At 42.5% G+C, this 21,986-nt stretch overlaps 3 protein-coding genes across 8 annotated transcripts in view; 1 reads left to right on the forward strand and 2 right to left on the reverse strand.

Annotated features, from left to right (window-relative positions):
• Window positions 1–933: 933 nt before the first annotated feature.
• C1H2orf68 (chromosome 1 C2orf68 homolog) lies at window positions 934–4,739 on the reverse strand. The gene is made up of 4 exons (XM_069943801.1): window positions 4,579–4,739; window positions 4,157–4,272; window positions 2,673–2,818; window positions 934–1,892 (listed from the first exon to the last, which is right to left on the reverse strand). Exons 1-4 carry the CDS (start codon window positions 4,677–4,679, stop codon window positions 1,770–1,772), a joined length of 486 nt encoding a protein of 161 aa, XP_069799902.1. The 5' UTR covers window positions 4,680–4,739; the 3' UTR covers window positions 934–1,769.
• Window positions 4,626–15,545, forward strand: USP39 (ubiquitin specific peptidase 39). Of its 2 annotated transcripts, none has more exons than XM_069943778.1 (13): window positions 4,626–5,019; window positions 6,221–6,296; window positions 6,471–6,565; window positions 6,656–6,792; window positions 6,971–7,123; window positions 7,473–7,698; window positions 8,614–8,688; window positions 10,960–11,027; window positions 11,843–12,031; window positions 12,243–12,385; window positions 13,262–13,397; window positions 13,986–14,072; window positions 14,907–15,545. In XM_069943778.1, exons 1-13 carry the CDS (start codon window positions 4,962–4,964, stop codon window positions 14,952–14,954), a joined length of 1,491 nt encoding a protein of 496 aa, XP_069799879.1. In that variant the 5' UTR covers window positions 4,626–4,961; the 3' UTR covers window positions 14,955–15,545. The 2 variants fall into 2 exon arrangements, with proteins under 2 accessions (XP_069799879.1, XP_069799889.1); XM_069943788.1 differs by lacking the exon at window positions 4,626–5,019 and adding an exon at window positions 5,874–6,011.
• A 2,450-nt stretch (window positions 15,546–17,995) lies between these two features.
• Window positions 17,996–21,986, reverse strand: part of SFTPB (surfactant protein B) — an 80,913-nt gene continuing 76,922 nt past the window's right edge. For all 5 annotated transcript variants that reach the window (XM_069943906.1, XM_069943876.1, XM_069943896.1 and 2 more), the window contains exons 5-11: window positions 20,831–20,980; window positions 20,552–20,638; window positions 20,282–20,465; window positions 19,990–20,141; window positions 19,758–19,838; window positions 19,006–19,116; window positions 17,996–18,088 (exon numbers count right to left, since the gene is read on the reverse strand). In XM_069943906.1, coding sequence (XP_069800007.1) covers window positions 18,053–18,088; window positions 19,006–19,116; window positions 19,758–19,838; window positions 19,990–20,141; window positions 20,282–20,465; window positions 20,552–20,638; window positions 20,831–20,980 — 801 coding nt within the window. In that variant the 3' untranslated portion in view covers window positions 17,996–18,052. The remainder of the gene's footprint in view (window positions 18,089–19,005; window positions 19,117–19,757; window positions 19,839–19,989; window positions 20,142–20,281; window positions 20,466–20,551; window positions 20,639–20,830; window positions 20,981–21,986) is intronic.

The following is a 21,986-nucleotide window of genomic DNA, read 5'->3' on the forward strand; positions in this document are numbered from 1 at the left end:
AAGACTGTGTGTGAACATAGCCTAATTGTGTGTATTTATACCTTAGGCTGGGTTCACACTACGTTTTTGGAATCCAATTTTTCATCTGTATTTTTAAATTCCATTATAAATAAAAACGCACTTTTTTTTTTTTTTTTTTTTACGGGCACAAAAATAAGGTCGACCACGTTTTTGTGTACATTAAAAAAAAAAAACGGATCCGCTTTTTTTGTTTTTGTTTATAATGGAATTCAATGGAAAAACAGATGCATCCATTTTTTCCCATCTGTTTTTCATCCATTTTTTGCAAAAAATGGATGAAAAAAAGCAGATTGCAAAAACGTAGTGTGAACCCAGCCTTACTATGAACTCTTTGTGGTTTCAAATAATGGATTTTAAAGTTGTTCAATAAAGTGCTGGTTAATTTTTGTTACTCATCTGGAAGATGCTAAAAATAATAAAATAAAAAAAAAAAAGGATGCAAAAAAATAAAAAATAAAATAAAAATCAGTGAATAGGAAAATTCAAGAAATGAAAGGGATTGTTGAGGATTAGAAAACGTTGGCTGCCTTCTTCCAAAAAAAACAAAACAAACCAAGACACTACCATCCCTGTCTTCAGGTTATGACTGGTATTACACTTTATCTCTATTCACTTCATTGGAACTGAGCTGCAATAACACCTAAACTGAAGAGATATGCTCTTTCTGGAAGAAAGCAGCCATGTTTTTTCTAATCCTGGATAACCCTTTTAAATGGAAATCCTACCTTGAGATGCTATTACTATAAATGGCTCTTTCTCCAGTTATTTGGACATTTTATTACTCTCTACATCTTTTTACACACCAGATGATGAAGCAGAGTAATTACAGGCTTGTTTTTTGCTGGGCTAGTTGTCATTCTTCTTGGTACCAATCTGGGGTATGTAGTAAAAAAAACCTGCAAATTGTGCACTGCCATTAGAAATCTTTATTGTTTACATAATTTTTTTGAAAGTTTTTTTTTTTGACCCAGTAACATTTGTGTAATCTAGAATACAAGCAATCACATGATCATATCATATTGTGCTTGCTTGTATTTCCCTATTAGGAAGGCTAAGATGTTAGACTTGGGGGCCTTCATCAGGACCCTCACCCCCCATTGCTACTTTCTTAAAGAAACAGCACCACTCTTGTCCTCAGTTTTGGTATACTTTTGCAGCTCTTTTCTGCTTACGTTAATGGAGCTGAATTGCAATTGCACACACACAACCTGAGGACAGGGGTGGCGATGTTTTTGCAAGAAAGTAGCTGTGTTTTTTTCAAATCCTGGATAAACCCCTTTAATACCAACTGGGGCATCTGATAGGCTAAAAATGCAGGATCGCAGCTCCCACCTCATCTGTATCAGGATCACTTATTGATCATCTAGATGGAGCTTGTGTCTCCCTGGAGTGTTCTGTAAAGACTATTTGGAGGAGATTTGGTTTATGCCCAACAACATTCCGAAATTTTAGAAAATACTCCATTTCTGTAAACAAAACAATAAATACTTGGCTAAAAACACACACTTGTGCCAGTTTCTTGAAGAGCGTATAAGGCACTGCTGTATAGCATCCCCTAAAACTTCTGAACAGACTCCTCCCACAGCAGACAATAGATGATACCAATGCTGCTCTTCATCCCTGGCACAGTACGGCTCGTACAGGTTCTCCAGTGCTCCCCAGTAAACAGATGCATTGACTTAGACTGGAGATAAAGGTGGATTCCTATACATGAATATACAGTCTGTATGGGTAGGAATGGGGAGAGGTCAGCGGTGGACCCTTCTCTTGGCAATCTCCTCTTGAATCCGTCTTTTCAGGGCCTCCTTCATTCTGGCTTCCAGCTGGTTCTCTACCGAGATTTTCGTTGCGATTTGCTCAGCGTCATCATCCTACAGCAACGTAGATGAAAGGGAGAAAATAAGTTATCTGGTTTTCTAGCAGCAATGTAGTAGTGTTGGGGTTATTAAATCAGGATCACCGCACCGATCGGTCAGCAGCACATATCACTACTTTCACCATCCGGGCGTTTTAGGGGTTAAAGGCAGGCGGCAACATGATCGTTGCTGCCTGTCATTAACTGAGGATACGGCTACCACCCTCACTCTCTATGAAGCGAGCTCAGCACCAGAGCATTCTGGCCTAGTGATATCGCATAGTGTATGACGTCACTGACTTCCATGGTGTTCTGCTACATTATTTGTAGGGAAGAGGTTAAAGGCTTTGGAAACCTTTGCACTGGATTCTTTTTTCTGATGATTTGTTTCTCAAATACACAATGAAGCAACTATGGGTCCTTTTACACACACAGATTTCTGAGAAAAAGCAAGCGAGCGAGCGAGCCAGCGAGAAAGAGCGCGAGTGAAATATACAAGGGAGTCTGCTAGGGAGAATCATATAGGCTGTGTACACGTGTAGAGAGAAAATATAGTTGCAGAGGTTGTAGAAGCTCACTCCTGGTTTTGGTTGAAAAAAGACGGACGGAAATACTGTGTGTGAACATGGCCTTAAAGTTCCATTTCTAGGACAGAGCAGGATGTGCACGAGGCCTAAGAGGTCAGAAGCCACGTTCCTGCTGTAGTGACATATTGTGGAGTGCAGCCTGTAGATACAGGGGTCCATATACTAAGCAGAACATGATTCTCACTTCTAGCTCCTTCTTAGTAACACACCTCGTACACAATAACAGATGTTACTTCACCCCCGTCTGCCTCAAACTCCAAACAGAAGAGCTGATTTCCGGGCGTCTCGGGATCTGAACTGGAGTCGCTGTCACTCAGCTCGTCGTCCACTAGATCAGCAGCGCAGCTCGGCTTTTCTGGAGGAAACAGGACGATGGACATGGTATTACTGGAAATGCTACATGAACTAAAAGATTAAAAGGTGGAGCCTTTATTTGGACTATCTGTTGCCTCAAATAGCAAAACATTTCCAGAGCCCGAAGTATCCATGGAGAGGTGTCATTAGATCTGTGATTATACGTAGCATCTACATCTGTCAGTACTTGGGAAAGCTAGGTGCCTGCTGACAGATTCCCTTTAACAGGGGATGATGGCCTATTACTGAAACAAAACATCTGGGGCGTCAAATGTGACATGTTTTGTGTTGGCGTCTGGGTGTTGAGATCCCACAGATCACTAGAACAAGTTGGGAGAAGAATTCATCTAAGCTCTTCACTTCACCAGTACTCATCAGCTACAATATGTCCTGCAGGAAGTAGAGTTTTCTTTCCAGTCTAAAGAGCAGTAGAGGTTTTCTATGAGAATTTGCTACTGCTCCGGACAGTTCCAGACATGGACAGAGGTGGCAGCAGAGAGCACTGTCAGACTGGAAAGAATACACCACTTCCTGCAGGACATACAGTGGTTGATAAGTATTGAAAGACTTGAGATTTTTTTTAATAGAAATAAATTACAAATGTCTGGCACCAGTTGATTTAAAAGGAAAAAAAAAAAAAAAAAAAAAAAAAAAAAAGTTGAACAACCCCTTTAAGGGCCCTATTACACCAACAGACAAGTGTTTTCAGACTATAAACAGAACAGGTCGTAAAGGAAAGACTGAGATTCCTCCTCTTCTAAAATCCATTCCTGGCTTTGACCTAGTTCACACTGAGCAAAACAGGCAGAATTTCGAGAGTAATCCGTGTCAATTTTCCGCCAATTCTGCGCAGAAAATTCCGCCACGGATGCGCTTTTCGTCTAACATGTCAATTCCCTGGGCGGATTCTGGTAGGCTGATCCGATTGAAAATCAATGGCGATTTAATTTTACGCCTTGTAAATATTCAGCGCTGAATTCCGCGCTATTTCCACTTCGTTTCCGCACTGAATTTTCACACTCAGCAAAACAGGCAGAATTAAAGAGTGACTGAAATTCTGGCGTACAGATTTTGCACGCAATTCCGCACAATTTTTGTGTGGAAATTGTGCAGAATTACGCACTATATCTGTACGCCAGAATTTCAGTCAGTAAATTTTCCTCTTCAATTCTGCCTGTTTTGCTGAGTGTGAACTGGGCCTTTGGCTGAAAAGAATCTGTCAGATAATCTGTTGGTGTAATAGGGCCCTAAGTGCTATAACCTAGGAGTTCCCCTTTATGTCTAATACCCAGGAATCCCCCATTCACAATATAGGGGGTGTACAGGATAGCACTCTCACCTCTGGGACGCGGGTGGTAGACCTGCTGGTCTGGTTTCCTGGGTCGGGGTGGTCCTGCGCTGTACCTTTTCCTTTGCTTCTCTTTAGCTTGTTTCACCTCCTTATCATAGTCATCTCTGGTGAAAAATACAAGAAAACAATCCAATTACTATATAACAGCCTAGTATAAAGCGGCTTCTTAAAGGGATTTTCTCACTAGGACAAAAACTAATGTGCTCTGACCACTTTAAGGATATAGATATCATAGAATGGTGGCATGCAGCCTGTGGTTGGAAAACTACAACTCCCAGTATGCCCGGACAGCAAACAGCTGTCATAGAGGGTCTGCTTGAAGCTCACTGTAAGGTAATTAAAAAAAACTACATTTCCCAGCATGCCTTTCCGTCAATGCAGTAACCTCAATGACTACCTGGCCCTCTCACCGTGCTATCTGGTTCCGCCGGATATGATGAACGAATCCATGATTCATGTCCAGCCGCCCGCCGGGCCCCGACCTCGCCCGCGGCTCCGCTTCTTCCTCCATACCCCCTACGATCACTATCCCCCCACCGAGCCGCCAATCCCCTTTATGCGCGATTTAATCCTTCTCTCACCTGATTGGCTCGCGACTCAGCCGAACTCAACGCTGATTGGTGACCTCCGGTCAAAAGTTACACGGCAAGAAACCAATGAGAGCTCAGAGCATGTCTGCGTTTCAAACCTCGTTTTTATTCTGCGCGGACCAATCAATGGGCTCTGTGTGTGAGGGGGGCGGGACGTCCGGTAGATTCGAGGCTCGGGACGCATCGGTGGCGTTGTGAGCAGGATGAACGTGGAGAAACGGCTAAAACGTGAAGCGGAGGAGAGTTTAGACGAAGACGCAGGTGTGTGTGGGGCACCGAGTACCGGGATACATACATTGTGGTTACCATGCTGTTAGCCAATAAGCATCCAGCTTTCATTTTTTAAACTGTTATGAAAATAAGTAAGGAGGCTTGTGATTGGTTGCTACGCACAGTCAAATCTCAGTTGTGGTAAACAGCATGGCTGCCTCCAAGGTGGCTCTTTATTAGGGGTTCACCTTGTGTTGGAGGTGGGAAACTTCCAATAGACTCTAGGAGATGGTTAATAGGAAGTGCTGTAACTTTATAAAGGCAAATCATTACAGCCCAGGGGACCAACTCCGATCCCTTGAAATGAAGTATGTCTTTCTTTCAAATGAATGTGTGACTGGGTGCTCAGCTCTGCTGGATTCCCCAGAGAGGGAGACACTTTTTGGAGGGGACCTTGGTTCTAGATGTTACAAACTCCCAGCTCCAGCTGTTGTGAAACTACAACGTTATCTGGGGTCCCTGGTCTACAAGTAGAGAGGATCTACTGTAGCGTATGCATAGTGCCACTCCATTTACACAGAGGGACGAGTGACCCCTATTCTTGTGGGCAGTGGTGGGTCCCTGTGGATGGGTGATAAATTTTGAACGGATTGTCCTTGTTTAAAAAAAAAAAAAAAAAATGTCCGCTTTCTTCCAGATACAGCACCTATCCCTTATTCAGTTTAGGTGTGGGTTTTGCAGCTCAGTTCTATTGAAGTGAATGAAAATAAATTTTAATACCGTACACAACCTAAGGACAGGGGTGGAGCTGTTTTTGCAAGGAAGTAGCTGTGCCTTTTCTAATCCTGGATAACTTCTTTAATCGTAGAGTAACCCCTTTATGTCCAAGTTCCCTATAGGCTGGCCTATAACATCTGAGCTGATGAAGAGAGGAGTTATTAAGCCATTCGATGCCAGGACTGTCTGCTCCGCTTAGTCTGTCTTCTTCAGGGAGATGAAGTATTTTAGCGAGTTAATAACTGGCTACTGTGATAGTTTAACAGGTGGGACCCTATAGTGAACACTGTCACGCTATGTGGCATAGAACTGAATGGTTTCTAGAGTATAGTCTTGGCTCTTCCTTCCTTTGCTGTAAGGCTGGACTTAGCAGAGTGTAGTCTTTGACATATGAGTAGATAATTTTATTGTATTTTCAGAATACTTTGGCATCATCTGTGCATGAAACCTAAACTCTCTGTATTGTATATTTCAGTTGAAGCCAAGTATGGCCGCCATGAGCCCGAAGACCGGCGCAGCAGACATTGCCCTTATCTGGACACCATCAACAGGTCAGTGAGGCGGCTGAACAGTATTAGTGTATCAGGTTCTGTACATTCCCATTATTTCTGGGTCCAATCACATGTACAGGATCTGCAGCAGATTTGATGCTGTGTTCAGTTATTTAGATCAAATCTGCTGCGGATCTTCTGCGAAGCTACCCTTACACTATCATCCTCTTACAGGAGTGTCTTGGATTTCGACTTTGAGAAGTTGTGTTCTATTTCCCTGTCCCACATCAATGCCTATGCCTGTCTGGTGTGCGGCAAGTACTTCCAGGGTAAGTGACCGGCTCAGAATGAATAGTACCAGTGCCGATTGGGCAAATTTCTCATGTTTGACTCCTGCTTTGTTTTTTTCTTTTCTCCAGGTCGGGGGCTGAAGTCTCATGCTTACATCCACAGCGTTCAGTTCAGTCACCATGTTTTCTTGAACCTGCACACCCTAATGTTTTACTGTCTGCCCGATAACTACAAAATCATCGATTCGTCCTTGGAAGACATTACGGTATGTTTTTTGTTGGCAATGGCTGTAAAGGCACCCATGACATTGTGGTTGCAGTCATGCTGCAATCTTACTGCTACTCGCAAGTGACCAGAGGTGGCCGTACAGCCCAGGCCTTAGGCCCACACTTCTCAGTGATCTCTCCGTCATTATTTATCACACCTTTCCATTTCTTCCACAGTATGTATTAAAACCTACCTTTACTAAAGCTCAGATCCGTAATCTGGACAAGCAAGCCAAGTTATCTCGGGCGTACGATGGGACCACTTACCTACCAGGCATTGTGGGGCTCAACAACATCAAAGCTAATGACTATGCCAATGCTGTACTCCAGGTGAGTCTAACAGGGCATGCTGGGAGTTGTAGTTTTGCAGCATCTGGAGACAAGAATAAAAAGTGTTGATCAAATAGATGCCGCCACACAGGAATAGTGTGTGTCTGTGGGGGGCCGTCTTTCATGTTTTTATGGGAGAACCTGTTTAACATTTAAAAGCACTAGTATACTACATGCCGTCCGCTGTTTTCCCTTAGTCCCTGTTCACAAATTGTACCTCGAATAAATGGCACACACTGCACATATGTGGCCACATGCGCAGTGTGTGGCATTTGTTTGAGATACAATTCATTCTCTATGTGGCTTCCAAACATCGCTGAGCCTTAATTTATTTACGTATCTGTTCTAGGCATTGTCCAATGTTCCACCACTGAGAAACTACTTCTTGGAAGAAGAGAATTACCGTGGAATTCAGCGCCCCCCAGGAGATATAATGTTCCTCTTGGTTCAAAGGTTTGGCGAGCTGATGCGCAAATTGTGGAACCCCAGGAACTTTAAGGCGCACGTTTCCCCACATGAGATGTTACAGGCTGTGGTTCTCTGCAGCAAGAAGACCTTCCAGATCACTAAGCAGGGTGAGACTAGAGCGCTGCTGCACCTTTTTATGGCTAGATTTAAAGGGAACCCTCATATTTATGCTGCCCAGACCTTAGCCAGCATGAAAGAGTAACGTACTTTCTTATTACACCTGGCTGTAATTCTCTGTGAAATGCTGTGGCTAGATTTAAGTGACCTGGAAGATTCCAGCCTACCTCCCCTATATTAGTGACTGAACGCCCAATCTCCTGTTTCAAGTGGTTCAGGCAACGTTTAACTAATGACAGGTTCCTATTGAAGGGATATCCCCTTATCCACAGATTAGGGGATAACTAGCTGATTGGGGGGGTCTGTATGCTGGGACCCCAACAGACCACAAGAATAGAGCCTCCTTGTACCCAGTAAAGGAAGCAGCTGCGTGAATGTCACTGCTCCATTCTCTGTTTTCCAAGCATAGCCAAGCACTGAACTGCTAGCTGTGTGTGCTGTCTTTATTAAAGATGTTTTGGCTTGATCCAGAACTCTATTCCGTTCCATGATCCCTAGTAAAAGTGCCTCAATGAGGTCCTGTACACCCTGCGTGTAGCCTTTTAACTCTGCTACCTTCCTTGCCCTGCTCCCTGCATACGGTTCCATATAGCACCATAAAGAAACTCCTGGCCCCTGTGTAGTAAGTGATTTATACACAATGATTGTAACTGTGTACACAGGGGGAGATTTATCAAACATGGTGTAAAGTGAATCTGGCTCAGTTGCCCCTAGCAACCAATCAGATTCCACCTTTCATTTTCCAAAGAGTCTGTGAGGAATGAAAGGTGGAATCTGATTGGTTGCTAGGGGCAACTGAGCCAGTTTCACTTTACCCCATGTTTGATTAATCTCCCCCACAGTGTCTATTGTTTAGCATCTCATTTGGTATGTCCACCATTACCTATTGTTTGTGTGTTTTCTAGGTGATGGTGTAGATTTTCTTTCCTGGTTCCTCAATGCATTAAACTCTGCACTTGGTGGCACTAAGAAAAAGAAAAGTAAGTAAATCCTCCCAGTATATTCTGTATACATCTAGGCCCGGATGTATCAAATGGTGTAAAATAGTTACTGGCACAGCAACCAATCACAGCTTTTAGCTCTGGTAAAATGAAAGCTGAGCTATGATTGGTTGCTGTGGGAAGTTTATGCCAGTCTATATATTTGACACCTTTTGATAAATCTCGACCCTAGAGAGTAAAATGATTATTGGAACAGGGTGGAATATGACTGGACACATTGCCAGGACCATTAGGTCTTCATTTGCCCTGCGGCTTCACAGTTGCAGATTCTGGGCGATTCATGACAACTGCTACTCGGCATCTGAACCTGGAACTGTGGCAAAGGAGTCTTCCTTTTAATTTGTAGGTCTCTTTGAAGGAGAACTCCAGGAGAGTCTAAAAATCCATAGTGGGGAAGGGGTGGAGGGAATATAATAAGGTAGCTATACTTGACCATCCCCATGCCGCCTGCAGTGTCACCGCTCATGGATCCCCGCTGGCCACCTGCAGCTCCTGCTCCAGCCACGTCATGTCGTGGCTGAAAAGTGAATGTAATTTGCAAATTTGCTTTATATCACATTTACTGTTGGTTTACATTTTGTAAGTTCTAACAACAGTGACACTTTTTTTTTTTAATTTTTGGCTAGAGTTTAAGTGGGAAAAATCGTGTAACAAAAGTGTTAATTTTAATTCTGGATAAAATACATATTGCATAATTTGAAGTAGGATCCTATGACCTGAATGGGAGTAGATGTAGCCACTTCATCTTATAGCTGATGGCTGCTTTTAGGGCTCATAAGACTCTGTTACAGGTCTTATTCCTCCTCACATTGCACCCACTGGTGTGGTGTCTCAGATCGCACCTTCATCCGCCATCACTCCCCTTTACATTTATATTGCCTATGTGATTGGAGCTGTCAGTAGGCTTCATGCTGCTCTCCATTCCCTGCCTGGCCAGACACAACCATTTACTACACTTCACGGCCTTTTGGACAGCAGGTTATTTACAAAAGGACAGATGGATAGTGATGAACATTTTCCCGTTTCATGATGCGTTCAGCTTTAGTTTAGATACAAAATAAATGTGAAAAATACAAAATCCTGTGATGAGCGCGGTTGTCATGAGCAGCAAACATGACGCATATGATCAGGAGAATGTAATGGTTGTGACACACAGCCCTGCTCTAATCGGGAGATTACAGGAACCTGCAGTCTAGCCATTTTATCAACATTCATCAGGCATTTGACAAAAGGGACTGAGGGGTGGGACCCCCCCCCCCTAAAGGCAGCACAGGAATTCAGCGCTGATGCCTAGTATGGGCAGACCGCCCAAGGTCCATTGATAGACCGCATAGCTGGCTGACCTTATTTGATACTTAAGTGAGCCCACACAACTGCCTGCACGCTGTTATTACACACAGATTTGCCATTATAGTAATAAAGTTGTGTTTTTGTTTTGGTTAAATTTGTCCCTATTCTTCCTTGCAGTAACCCACCGAGTAATTGCCAGTAATTGCATAAATAGCACCTGGGCTGGCACAGTGTACATAGATGAGACTGCCACAGTATATACAGACACTGCACTGTCATTGTATATACAGAGTCTTTATACCCTATGTACACTGTGCCAACCATGCGACTGTGTCTTCTATATGGATAGAAAGCTAGTTCTTTCTTTCTTTCTCTCTTTCTCTGTCTTACTCACTCACTCACTCTTTCTGTCTCACTCACTCACTCACTTACTCACTCTTTCTCTCTCTGTCTCACTCACTCTTTCTCTCTCTGTCTCACTCACTCTTTCTCTCTCTGTCTCACTCACTCTTTCTCTCTCTGTCTCACTCACTCTTTCTCTCTCTGTCTCACTCACTCTTTCTCTCTCTGTCTCACTCACTCTTTCTCTCTCTGTCTCACTCACTCTTTCTCTCTCTGTCTCACTCACTCTTTCTCTCTCTGTCTCACTCACTCTCTTTCTCTCTCTGTCTCACTCACTCTCTTTCTCTCTCTGTCTCACTCACTCTCTTTCTCTCTCTGTCTCACTCACTCTCTTTCTCTCTCTGTCTCACTCACTCTCTTTCTCTGTCTCACTCACTCTCTCTTTCTCTGTCTCACTCACTCACTCTCTTTCTCTGTCTCACTCACTCTCTTTCTCTGACTCACTCACTCACTCTTTCTGTCTCGGAAGTGGTGCAGTTTCTAGTAGAATGTAGCCATGGTTTTGTAGTCCCTGGTTTCAGAGATCTGGCTTCTAATATGTATTTATTTCTTTTCCAGCCATAGTAACAGATGTATTCCAGGGATCTATGCGGATTTTCACCAAGAAGCTGCCTCATCCCGATTTGGTAAGAGTTAACATACTGTGTTGGCTACATGCATCAGTGACAAATATACTGTAATCTTATAGACAGAGCTGCTAGTGTCATCAGCTTATATAAAGACACTCAAACACGGTAGGAAAAAGTGGTCCAAAACAGAAATATTAATCAAATCACTTAAATTTATTTAAAAAAACAAAGCGCACATATCTATGGTCTGGACGCACCTTTTCCCAAAACACTTGAGAGGTAATGAAATGTTCCTAGGACATTGTTTGCTCATTGGAGAGTTTTTCCATCTTGCACAATATTACAGCAGTCTCATAAATGACGTGTATATAGTTGAGCACAGCCCATATTACGTAGTCTGTAGAAGTGAGTGCCCTATAGGAACTGTTACCTGCGGTTCTAGCAAATAGCATGGCTTACAGCAGAATCTGGAGTATGTTACATGTTGTACAAGGTGGCCCCAGGTAGAAAATGGCTTTAGCTGCTCCCTAATTGCCCTTTTTACAGGTTCTCCTTAAGTAATGAGTGCATGAATGTCGGGGAGCGTGAGGGTGGGGGTCCCTGCTCAGGACCTTACTCTATTAGCTTAAATATAGAGCTGCTGTCAGCTGCTTATACTCTGGCAGATATGGACCATCAAAGTATAACATGGACAACCCATTGGCCTTTAGGCAATACCACTTTACCCTGCAGGGAAACAATCTGACAAGCCGCACAAAATCATCCGTTTGCCGGGGGTTCTGGAAACTGGGCGTATTATAGTAATCCATATTAAAGGGGGCGTCAGGGATAAGACCAACACTTTACATTGCACCATTGTTTTCTATCTGTAGCCAGCCGAAGAGAAGGAGGCTCTACTGGAAAATAAAGAATACCAGGAGAAAATGTTGGAGTCCCCCTTTATGTACCTGACTCTGGACCTTCCTACCGCCCCTCTCTATAAGGATGAGAAGGAACAGCTCATTATCCCCCAAGTGCCTCTCTTTAGCATTTTGGCTAAGTTCAATGGCATTACAGAAAAGGTAGAGTAACGGATGCAGAGCTATTCTAATGTTTAGCAGAATGTGTGGGGAGAGATGGGTTTCTCCCAACCCCAGAAATCCAAAGATTTTCCGGTTTTCCACAAGACCTTTCATCATTTGCCGTATCCCTCATACATCGCTCATATGCCTATGTCTTTCTGTAATGTCTGAAATCTTTTCGGTGCTCACCACTTAAGTCCTGTCTTTATAGGAGTACAAGACCTACAAGGAGAATTTCCTGAAGCGTTTCCAGCTGACCAAGCTGCCTCCATACTTGATATTCTGTATAAAGCGTTTTACCAAGAACAACTTTTTTGTGGAGAAAAATCCAACTATTGTGAATTTCCCTATCACGTGAGTATATCATTCCTTACAGAGTATAGTATTATAGTGCTACACTGCTGTGGTCATACATTCTGTAATTACTTAGGGTCCTATTACATGGAGCAATAATGTGCCGAATCTGCTCCGTGTAGTAAAGACAACAATCAGCTGAATGCGTCTTTTGGTTCTGACCTAAAATCATAGGCCGCCGCCTGCACGTCCCTACGTGTAATGGCGATGCACGATCAATGTCCAATGAATGTGCAAATAACATAATAAAGTTCATACATTACCTCTCCACGCTCCCTGGTGTCTTTCTCGATTCTCCCTGCAGCCGATGGTGCAACTTCAGAGACTGTTTCTGAAGTGACAGACCGCCCAGCCAATAACTGGCAGGGACAGGCCAGAGACTAGCTGAGCGGCTTGTCACTTTAGAGACAATGGTCAGCAGCGAGGAGAGGTAATGGATGAACTTCTCTTTTCAAGCAAGGGCTGCACAGACATCGCTAACAATATATATCAGCGCTCATCTACTATAGTGATTGGGCCGTGTAGTACGCCACTTACTGATGGTGACCAATCATTCATTGCACAATGACTGGTGGAAGCTTTTTGGTCACAACTGGCCTCTATTTATTACCTTTTAGGGTACCTTCACATGTACCAGATTCGCAGCGGATTTTACGCTGCAAGTTCTTTTATTCTGCTTTGGATATGTGACCGCCCGGAGCCTACATTACCTGCTCGGCGCCGCGGCTGTGTGTGAGGCTCCCGACTCCCCTTGCTCCTCATCAGCCAATCAGTGCACAGGCAGATGTATGCTCTGGGCCGGTTTTAGTGCCTCTAAGGTAGGGTTTTGGTGGCACACCAAGTGTAATACTATGTTTTAACCCATCTTTTTTCTAGGAATGTGGATCTACGTGAGTATCTGGCTGAAGAAGCTCAGACAACGCACAAGAACACAACGTATGATCTTATAGCAAACATAGTGCATGATGGGAAGCCCAATGAAGGTTCATACCGTATTCATGTTCTCCACCATGTGAGTATAGCCATGCATCTGCACCTTTGTCATAGGAAGTCGTGGGGTTTATTCTTGCTTCTGAATTATTAATGGAGGTGCAACTCTCCCTTCAACTTTTAAATACCTTAAAGGAGAGGTCCCATGAAATACAAAAAAATCAGGATGGCAGGGGGGGCAGGAACTGGCTGAGTGGGAAATCGCTTAGCCGGACCGTGGTGTTAATGCTGGAAGTTGGGTACGTAACATACCCAGATTCCAGCTGAAAATAACAGCCAGCGGCCATCAGCGAGCCTCTGGAGCAATTTAACGGAGGCATGAGGACTAGTAAGTCCTTAGAAAAACATGGCTGCTTTGATCTATAAACAGCACCTCTCCTGCCCTCAGTTTGGGTGTGGGGTTTTTGCAGCTCAGTTCTGTTGAAATGAATGGAGCTGAAGTTACCACACACAACCTTTGGTGCTGTTTTTGCAAGAAAGTAGATGTGCTTTCCTAAGCATGAATAAACCCTTTAAATCTATGAAGAGAACCTATGTAAAGAGGATGTCTATTTTATATGCAATCTTGTCACCTTTCACCTTGTCACCTTTCTATGTGTTCTGTGTTTAGGGCACCGGGAAATGGTATGAACTGCAAGACTTGCAAGTAACAGACATCCTGCCCCAGATGATCACACTGTCAGAGGCCTATATCCAGGTATGTGTTTTTCATGATACATTAAGGAGCTTGTGTGCTTTAGAAGTAAAGAGGTCTGAGTCTGAATATCAGTGGAATGTGGATTTGTGTTATCTGAAGAGAGGTGAGGAATCAATACTTCAGCTTGAGATGCTTGATGTTCTCCCCAATATTGACCAACCAGTTTGGAATCCTGGTTTAGCATCCATGCCTCTATACACATTAGAAAAAAGGAATTCAGCTAGACAATTTTTATACTGGCTGGCTCCTTTCAAGGAGAGAGTGTGTGCACAGGTGCAGAAGCACTAAACTACACACCTCTATGCTTTTCCATCCACAGAGTGCATAAAAGTGCCTTTTAGGAACTGGTCGTGCAACAAGTGCTATGTGATATGTTGCAACTTTTTATCTCGTTGATGCCAAAGATGTGACATTTAGGGGAATTTGCTTTATAAGGCTTCATGTATTTTGACATACAGTGTGGTGTGCAAAATTAGGCCTACAGAATAATCCAGAAAACCCACAGCTTCATCATTGAAGGAAAAATATATTTATCTTTTGAAGGGGGTACTCCCGAGAGAAATTTTTTTTTCTGATCAACTGGTGTCAGAAAGTTATACAGATTTGTAATTTACTCTGTAGATTACCAATTTAAAAATCTCCAGTCTTCCAGTACTTATCAGCTGCCGTATGAAGACTTGAGTTTTTAGAATTTACAAATCTTTATAACTTTCCGACACCAGTTGATCTGAAAACATTTTTTTCCCCCTCTGGAGTACCCCTTTAAGTTTCCCTCTCACAACATATTCTACAGTCCCAAATGTCTGTAATGATTATTAATTTTATCGCCGATAGATCTGGAAGAGACGTGACGATGGAGAACAGAACCAGGAGGGAGCATGAAACACCCACATCTATACCATACAAACGTGGAAGGAGAGGCATAAAGAAAACTGGACTGAAAACATATGAGAACTTTGGAGGTGTCACACCTGCTCAGCCTCCTCTCCTGCCATAGTTTTAAGAAAACTAGAACCACAATCCAGTGCTGGGCTTGGCTTCCATTATTGTCATACTGGGGGTGCTGGTGGCATTCTGTGTATTCCCTCAGTCCTTCATCTCTATTCAGGTGACAGTGTTGCTGACCTCTGGGATCAAGTATTGTCATCCAGTGTCTCCATCACTTACTGAGCTGGTCACTTCATACTATCTGTGTTTTGGTCCGGGCATTACTCATCAGAGACTGGAGAATTCTGTAAAGAATAGTTATAATGGAAACCCTGATGTATAAATTAAATAGTTTCAGATGTTTTATGTATTATTGAAGGGTAAAAGAACAGCTTCCATTATATTCCTGTCCATTAGAATACCTGACATGACTCCTGTGCACTGTGTGACTGTATATATTTATCTAGGGTCTAGAAGGAGACAGGTTCACATTATATTGTTTTTGTTTTGTAATCTTTGTTGAATAAAATAACTGTTTTCTTCCAATATTCTGCCTTTATTATATGTATAATACCATCTGCTTCCATAGTGCATCTGATAATCCAGCAGCTTGTTTTTAGCACAGGCTCCTGGTCACAGATTCAGAAACACAGGACTGTGCAAAGAGAAGAATTTAGAAACCACAGTAGCAGGATTTTATCTTAAAGAGTCACTGTCGTATTTTTTTTTTGCAGAAATCAATAGTCCAGGCGATTTTAAGAAACTTTGTAATTGGGTTTATTAGCCAAATCTGCCATTATCTGCATGTAAAAAGCCTTTTCCCAGGTCCCCCCCTCCTTCCTCTTTTTCATCCACTCTGAAAAATCTGAAAATTGTGACTTGTTGCAGGAGACGTACCCTGTCTGTTCTAGGGAGAGGGGAGGGGGGAGGAGGAAGGAGGGAGTTAGCCGGCAGCAGAAAGCAGATAACAGAGGATTACAGGCACGGAGCTGGGTGACAGCTGTAATCTGAGCTCAGACAGGTCACTGGTGACTGTCACAGGAGATATCCCCTGAGGGATTTGTAGATTAACTCTTTGTTGTCCTGTTTTGGTCTTTTCTTTAGCTCTCTCCATAGGAGAACAATGAAGACAGGGGGGAGAGCTTCAAACTGCTTTTTCATGATCAAAATGCATTTTTCGGATAATAAACCCAATTACAAAGTTTCTTAAAATCGCCTGGACTATTGATTTCTGCAAAAAAAAAATTCACGACAGTGACACTTTAAGAACACGTCTGGGGACAGTTCTACCCTAGGGGTATGTTCACACGGGGCTGAAATGCTGAAAATTTGTTGTGGATGTTTTTTGCTTATTTTTTTTGTTCATTTGGAAAATTTACAGGACATCTGTTTGTTGACACTTGTTTGTTGTAGAGATTTCTGCAACAAATAAAATCCCTTCCATTAATCTAAATGGGGATATTCCAAATGAATACATCAGTTGCAGAAATTACTGCCTTGATGGCTCTATAATCAATCAGGTCCTGTTAATTTGGAATTAAATTACTTTACTATTGGTTCATATCCAGCAGATTAGTCCGTGCCAAGGAGGTGAGTGCATATTGTTTTGTTCACCCATCTCCTGCCCAGACAATAATGGCAAGCCATTATACGGCCTTTATATCACCCATCACCTATGAAGGAGTCTGTGCAATTGCCACCAGCTGCAGATATGTAAATGTGGCCTAAAACTTAATGCTGCCCGCCCATTCACTGTCTCTGGAGGTGACAGATGGGCGAGTACCACACTCTGCTACCTTAAGCAGCTCCTATGGAGAATAAATAGAGCAGCGACACGCATGTGCAACTCGCCATTTAATCCATAGCAAAGACTCAGTCCCATAAGATTACGATATACACCTATTTGTCAGTCTTCGTGCCCCTTTACCAAATAGCACAACCCACCATACCACCTAATTTACAAAAATGTGCTTGGAGTAGAAACACATATAATGGATTGTTCATCTTTATGTCTATGTTGTATTTTAGCTACATGAACAGAGGTCCTCAGACTATGCCGACCTCCCCTTTTGAGGAAGACATCTGTATCATTCAGAATGCTGTCCACAGTGCTAACACCCCTCTCAACTGGCTTTAGATAGTAAATGTACTAGATGAGAAAAATATTAGGCCAAGTTTATATATGCATTGGAGCTTTATCTCTGAATAATGTTACAAGGATGTTTTTTTTTGTTTTGTTTTTGTCCGCTCAAATCTTGCAGATAGGATCTGGGCCTCCCTGTGTACCTCATAGAGCCAAAATCACACTCCCCTCCTCTAGGCTTTGCTGTCCTGCTCTGTGGTGATTCTGTCCATAAGATGGCCGAGCATGGAGAAGCATGTGGCCATGCCCTGCCCTCAGTGGCCACCACTTAGCATTGGGATTACACCTACTTATACTGTACACTGAACAATTTTACACATGTTATAAGGTGGATAACTCTTTTAAACAGGGTTTTTTTTTCATTATTAATTTATATTTGTTTTATTATTGTGTCTGCGCTTTAAAGGCTGAGTAAATATGAACACTTTAATGGGGCTCTCCAGCGCCCTCTTACTACGGCTCATTCACCTCAGGTTATGTGCAGTAGGGACCTGATAATCTTTCTATTACTTGTGGTTTAGTAATAGAAATCAGACCCCCTTTCACTAACTTCCTGGTGCAGCTTATACTTATCAACAGCAGCCAATCAGAGGAGGTAAAGCTACAGTGGGACAGGAGAGAGCAGCAGCCTGAACCAATGAGAAGGTGGGGGCGTGTCTCAGACTACCTCAGAACTCCTTAGGCTTCTGCAGCTAAGCAGTGGTCACATATCACATCTTTGCCAGGTTGGAGCTAAACTACAACGTAGATCATCTAGGCATTGATGCAACTAGGCATTGATGTCATTTCTGAGCTTCTCCCTTGGCAGTTGAATATACATAAGAGAAGACACTTATTGTATATAGAGTCATTTTTATTGTCAGAAGGGGCAAAGGCTTATTCTCACAAATAACTGGTGAAAAACAGGACTTCAGTGCCAAACATGAGCCAGACAATGTCCTAGGGCCTGGAAGATAAAAAGTACAAGATAATCCACCCAGATTTTATATTCATAGGTTAGCATTTTAAGAGGCTGGTTATTTGACATGGAATCTGTCAGCTTCATATCGTGCTTGGAGCTCAAGTGTCAAGGAGGCGTCGCCCAACTCAACTACAGGGACTCCCAGTGATACCATTGTCCCTGCAATAAAATGGAACCCTATCCGTGCCTGCACCCCATTCCTTCTCTAAGGGCCCTTTCACACAGTGAAAATTCTGAGAGGAATCCCCACTGTGAACTCCGCTCTGAATTCCGTCAGGCCCAGTGTCTCAATGTTCTGTATAGGGCTCCGCGGGTCTCTGCTCAAAGAATTGACATGGAGTCCGCGGAGGGGATTCCACTTGGAATTTCCTCCTGTTTTCCGCAGTGTGAAGGGGCCCTTAAAGGGGCTGTTGAAGATTTCTGAGCGCTGAACTGAATGTTCGGCAACCCCATAGAGAATGAATGGATCAGAGGCACAGCGAGCACAACCTTCATTGTGGGAACAATTACTTAGATGGGAGTACCCCTTTTAAGCTCTGAGCATGATAAGCAGTTGACAGATTCAATTTAAAACCATATTGGGGAAAGTAGATTCAACAGTGGAAACAAGTGAAAGGCTTGTGGACTAAAGCTGACTATTAATGTTGGTGCCCATTCCTAAATCTATATGTACAGTTTAATATTCTGCCCTAAACAAGGCCTTACAATTCAATGGTACACATATCGTGGATGTCTGGTGAACCATATACCCAGATGTATTCATATATGGCTGTCTTTATATAGCACAGTATGATTGCTCCAGCACACTATGGAGCCTCAGATGTATAACTCTATAACCAAATAACTATTATTAAAAGGAATATCAAGGGGGGATTTGTTCAAAGGTGAGTGACATCACAAACCGTGCATTCTCTGGCATTGTCCAGGCTTTGGCACCAATATGAGGGTCCCGCTGTGCAGGCACTGTTCTCAGGAGGTATGGTCTCTGAAGGAGCTGGACACGCACCTAGGGTCTATGGAGAGAAATATTCAAGTTAAGAGTTACTACAATAGCAAAAGGTAATGAGTTTATATTTGTTTAGGTATTATCCACCTACATATATAGAGTCCACCATATCCAGAGTACTTTTTTTTCCCCCTGGTATCAATAATATAGACTATTGTTTAAAGGGGTTGTCCAGCGAAAATCTTTTTCTTTCTGGTTTCAGAAAGTTATATAGATTTGTAATTTACTTCTATTTTAAAATCTAAAGTCTTCCCATACTTATTAGCTGCTGTATGTTCTGCAGGAAATGTTTTATTTTCAGTCTGACACAGTGCTCTCTGCTGACATCTCTGGCCGAGAAAGGAACTGTCCAGAGCAGGAGAGGTTTTCTATGGGCATTCATAGAAAACCGAGACCGAGTTTAAAATCTTTAAAAAAAAAAAAAAAGAAAACCGAGACAGAGTGCCTGTCTCGGCCAGAGATGTCAGCAGAAAGACTGTGTCAGATTTAAAATAAAACATTTACTGCAGGACATACAGTAGCTGATAAGTATGGGAAAATTTGATATTTTTTTTTATAGAAGTAAATTACAAATCTATATAACTTTCTGACACCAGTTAATTTGAAAGTAAAAGATTTTCCCTGGATAACCACTTTAATATAACATACCTGACAGGTAATCTTGTGGTCCCAAGGTTTCAGGAGAAGACTGGATAGTTCTGCCTGGTGATCCTCAATGAATGCATAACACTAAGAACATAAAAGGTACATTAAAGAAGCCATTGATGATATGTGATATGTTGTATAGGCGTTTGCTTTGGCTGTCCAGGCATGATGGGAACTGTAGTTTTACAACCGCTGGAGGGCCGAAGGTTCCACCATTGCTCTCTATCATTCTTACCTCCTTCCAATCCTTCGAGGAGGTGCACACTTTGGAGAGGGCAATGCTGATTCCCTCCTGAGTCATGTTGACCCCACTTGTACTCTTCACAATGGAGGTGATGGCCATACAAGTGTCACAGGTTATATCAGATTCCAGCACTGGCATCACCTCTGAGGAAGGAACAAAGACTAAAAGGGTTCACATATTTATTTGGTGATGATTCTGATGGTAACTTGAGCAATAGATGGCCTGTAACTATAAATTATAATAATAAGTCCTGGTATTATAGGGGAATATCCCACGCACTCACCTGGCGCACAGTTCTCTCCTGTAACACACATGAATAACAGGCCACACACCAGTTTTGGTCCCAGTTTTCCTAAGATGGTGTCCAAAATGATAACCACATACTTCTCCACTATACACTGGCACACCCCGGCTACCTTCAGTGGTAGGGCAAGGCATAGCTCTGAGGCACCCTTTGCAATAGCTTGCTGTAAATATGAAACATCATGGTTAGATGATATATATATATATATATATATATATATATATTTGGCAGATAAAGTTCTGAATTTACCTTTGGGATCGCAGCCTCGAATTTCCCCACAAATGATTTACACATCCAGCAAAGCGGCATTGGGATTGGCAATTCCTCCTTTATGTCCTGTAAAACAACCAGTCATATCAATACAGTACCATGATGAATGCAGAGTACCTGAACAGTGTATACAGTACGTATACTGTACTCTAGGATTGTCCCGAAAGCAAACACTGTCCCTGATCAAGCAGTTGGATTTCAATAGCCATTTTGTTGACCGTCACCATACCGAACACAACCCGCTAGACCTCATCTTACCTTGGTTGCCTTGGCATGCATAGTTTGTATAGTGTCTCGGATGAGAGGTATTATATTTTCCAACACTGCTTTGCTGGGATGATCTGGGCTCCAGGAAAGGGATTCTTCGGCATGGCATATTTTTATTGTGGTGCAAATGAACGTAGGATTCTGCAAGACAATAGACAGTAATAATGCATTCCCGGTACTAGGACAATAGATAGTAATAATGCATTCCCGGTACTAGGACAATAGATAGTAATAATGCATTTCCGGTACTAGGCCAATGGACAATGGATAGTAATAATGCATTCCTGGTACTAGGACAATGGATAGTAATAATGCATTCCCGTTACTAGGACAATGGATAGTAATAATGCATTCCTGGTACTAGGACAATGGATAGTAATAATGCATTCCTGGTACTAGGACAATGGATAGTAATAATGCATTCCCGGTACTAGGACAATGGACAATGGATAGTAATAATGCATTCCCGGTACTAGGACAATGGATAGTAATAATGCATTCCCGGTACTAGGACAATGGATAGTAATAATGCATTCCTGGTACTAGAACAATGGATAGTAATAATGCAGTACCGGTACTAGGACAATGGATAGTAATAATGCATTCCCGTTACTAGGACAATGGATAGTAATAATGCATTCCTGGTACTAGGACAATGGATAGTAATAATGCATTCCTGGTACTAGGACAATGGATAGTAATAATGCATTCCTGGTACTAGGACAATGGATAGTAATAATGCATTCCTGGTACTAGGACAATGGATAGTAATAATGCATTCCCGGTACTAGGACAATGGACAATGGATAGTAATAATGCATTCCCGGTACTAGGACAATGGATAGTAATAATGCATTCCTGGTACTAGGACAATGGACAGTAATAATGCATTCCTGGTACTAGGACAATGGATAGTAATAATGCATTGCCGGGACTAGGACAATGGAGAATGGATAGTAATAATGCATTCCCGGTACTAGGTTTACAGCTCAGGGGCCTGTAACAATATAAGGGTCAGTAGTCCAGTTGTATTTTAAGGCCTCCACATAAGTTATAATTTTTTTATAAATTTATTTAAAAAATTTTCCATTTTTTTTAAATCTTGTCCTGTGTATTGTACTGTGATTATATAGAGCAGTAAGCGGCT

This window comes from Dendropsophus ebraccatus, chromosome 1 (assembly GCF_027789765.1).
Source record: "Dendropsophus ebraccatus isolate aDenEbr1 chromosome 1, aDenEbr1.pat, whole genome shotgun sequence".
NCBI classification, from domain to species: domain Eukaryota; kingdom Metazoa; phylum Chordata; class Amphibia; order Anura; family Hylidae; genus Dendropsophus; species Dendropsophus ebraccatus.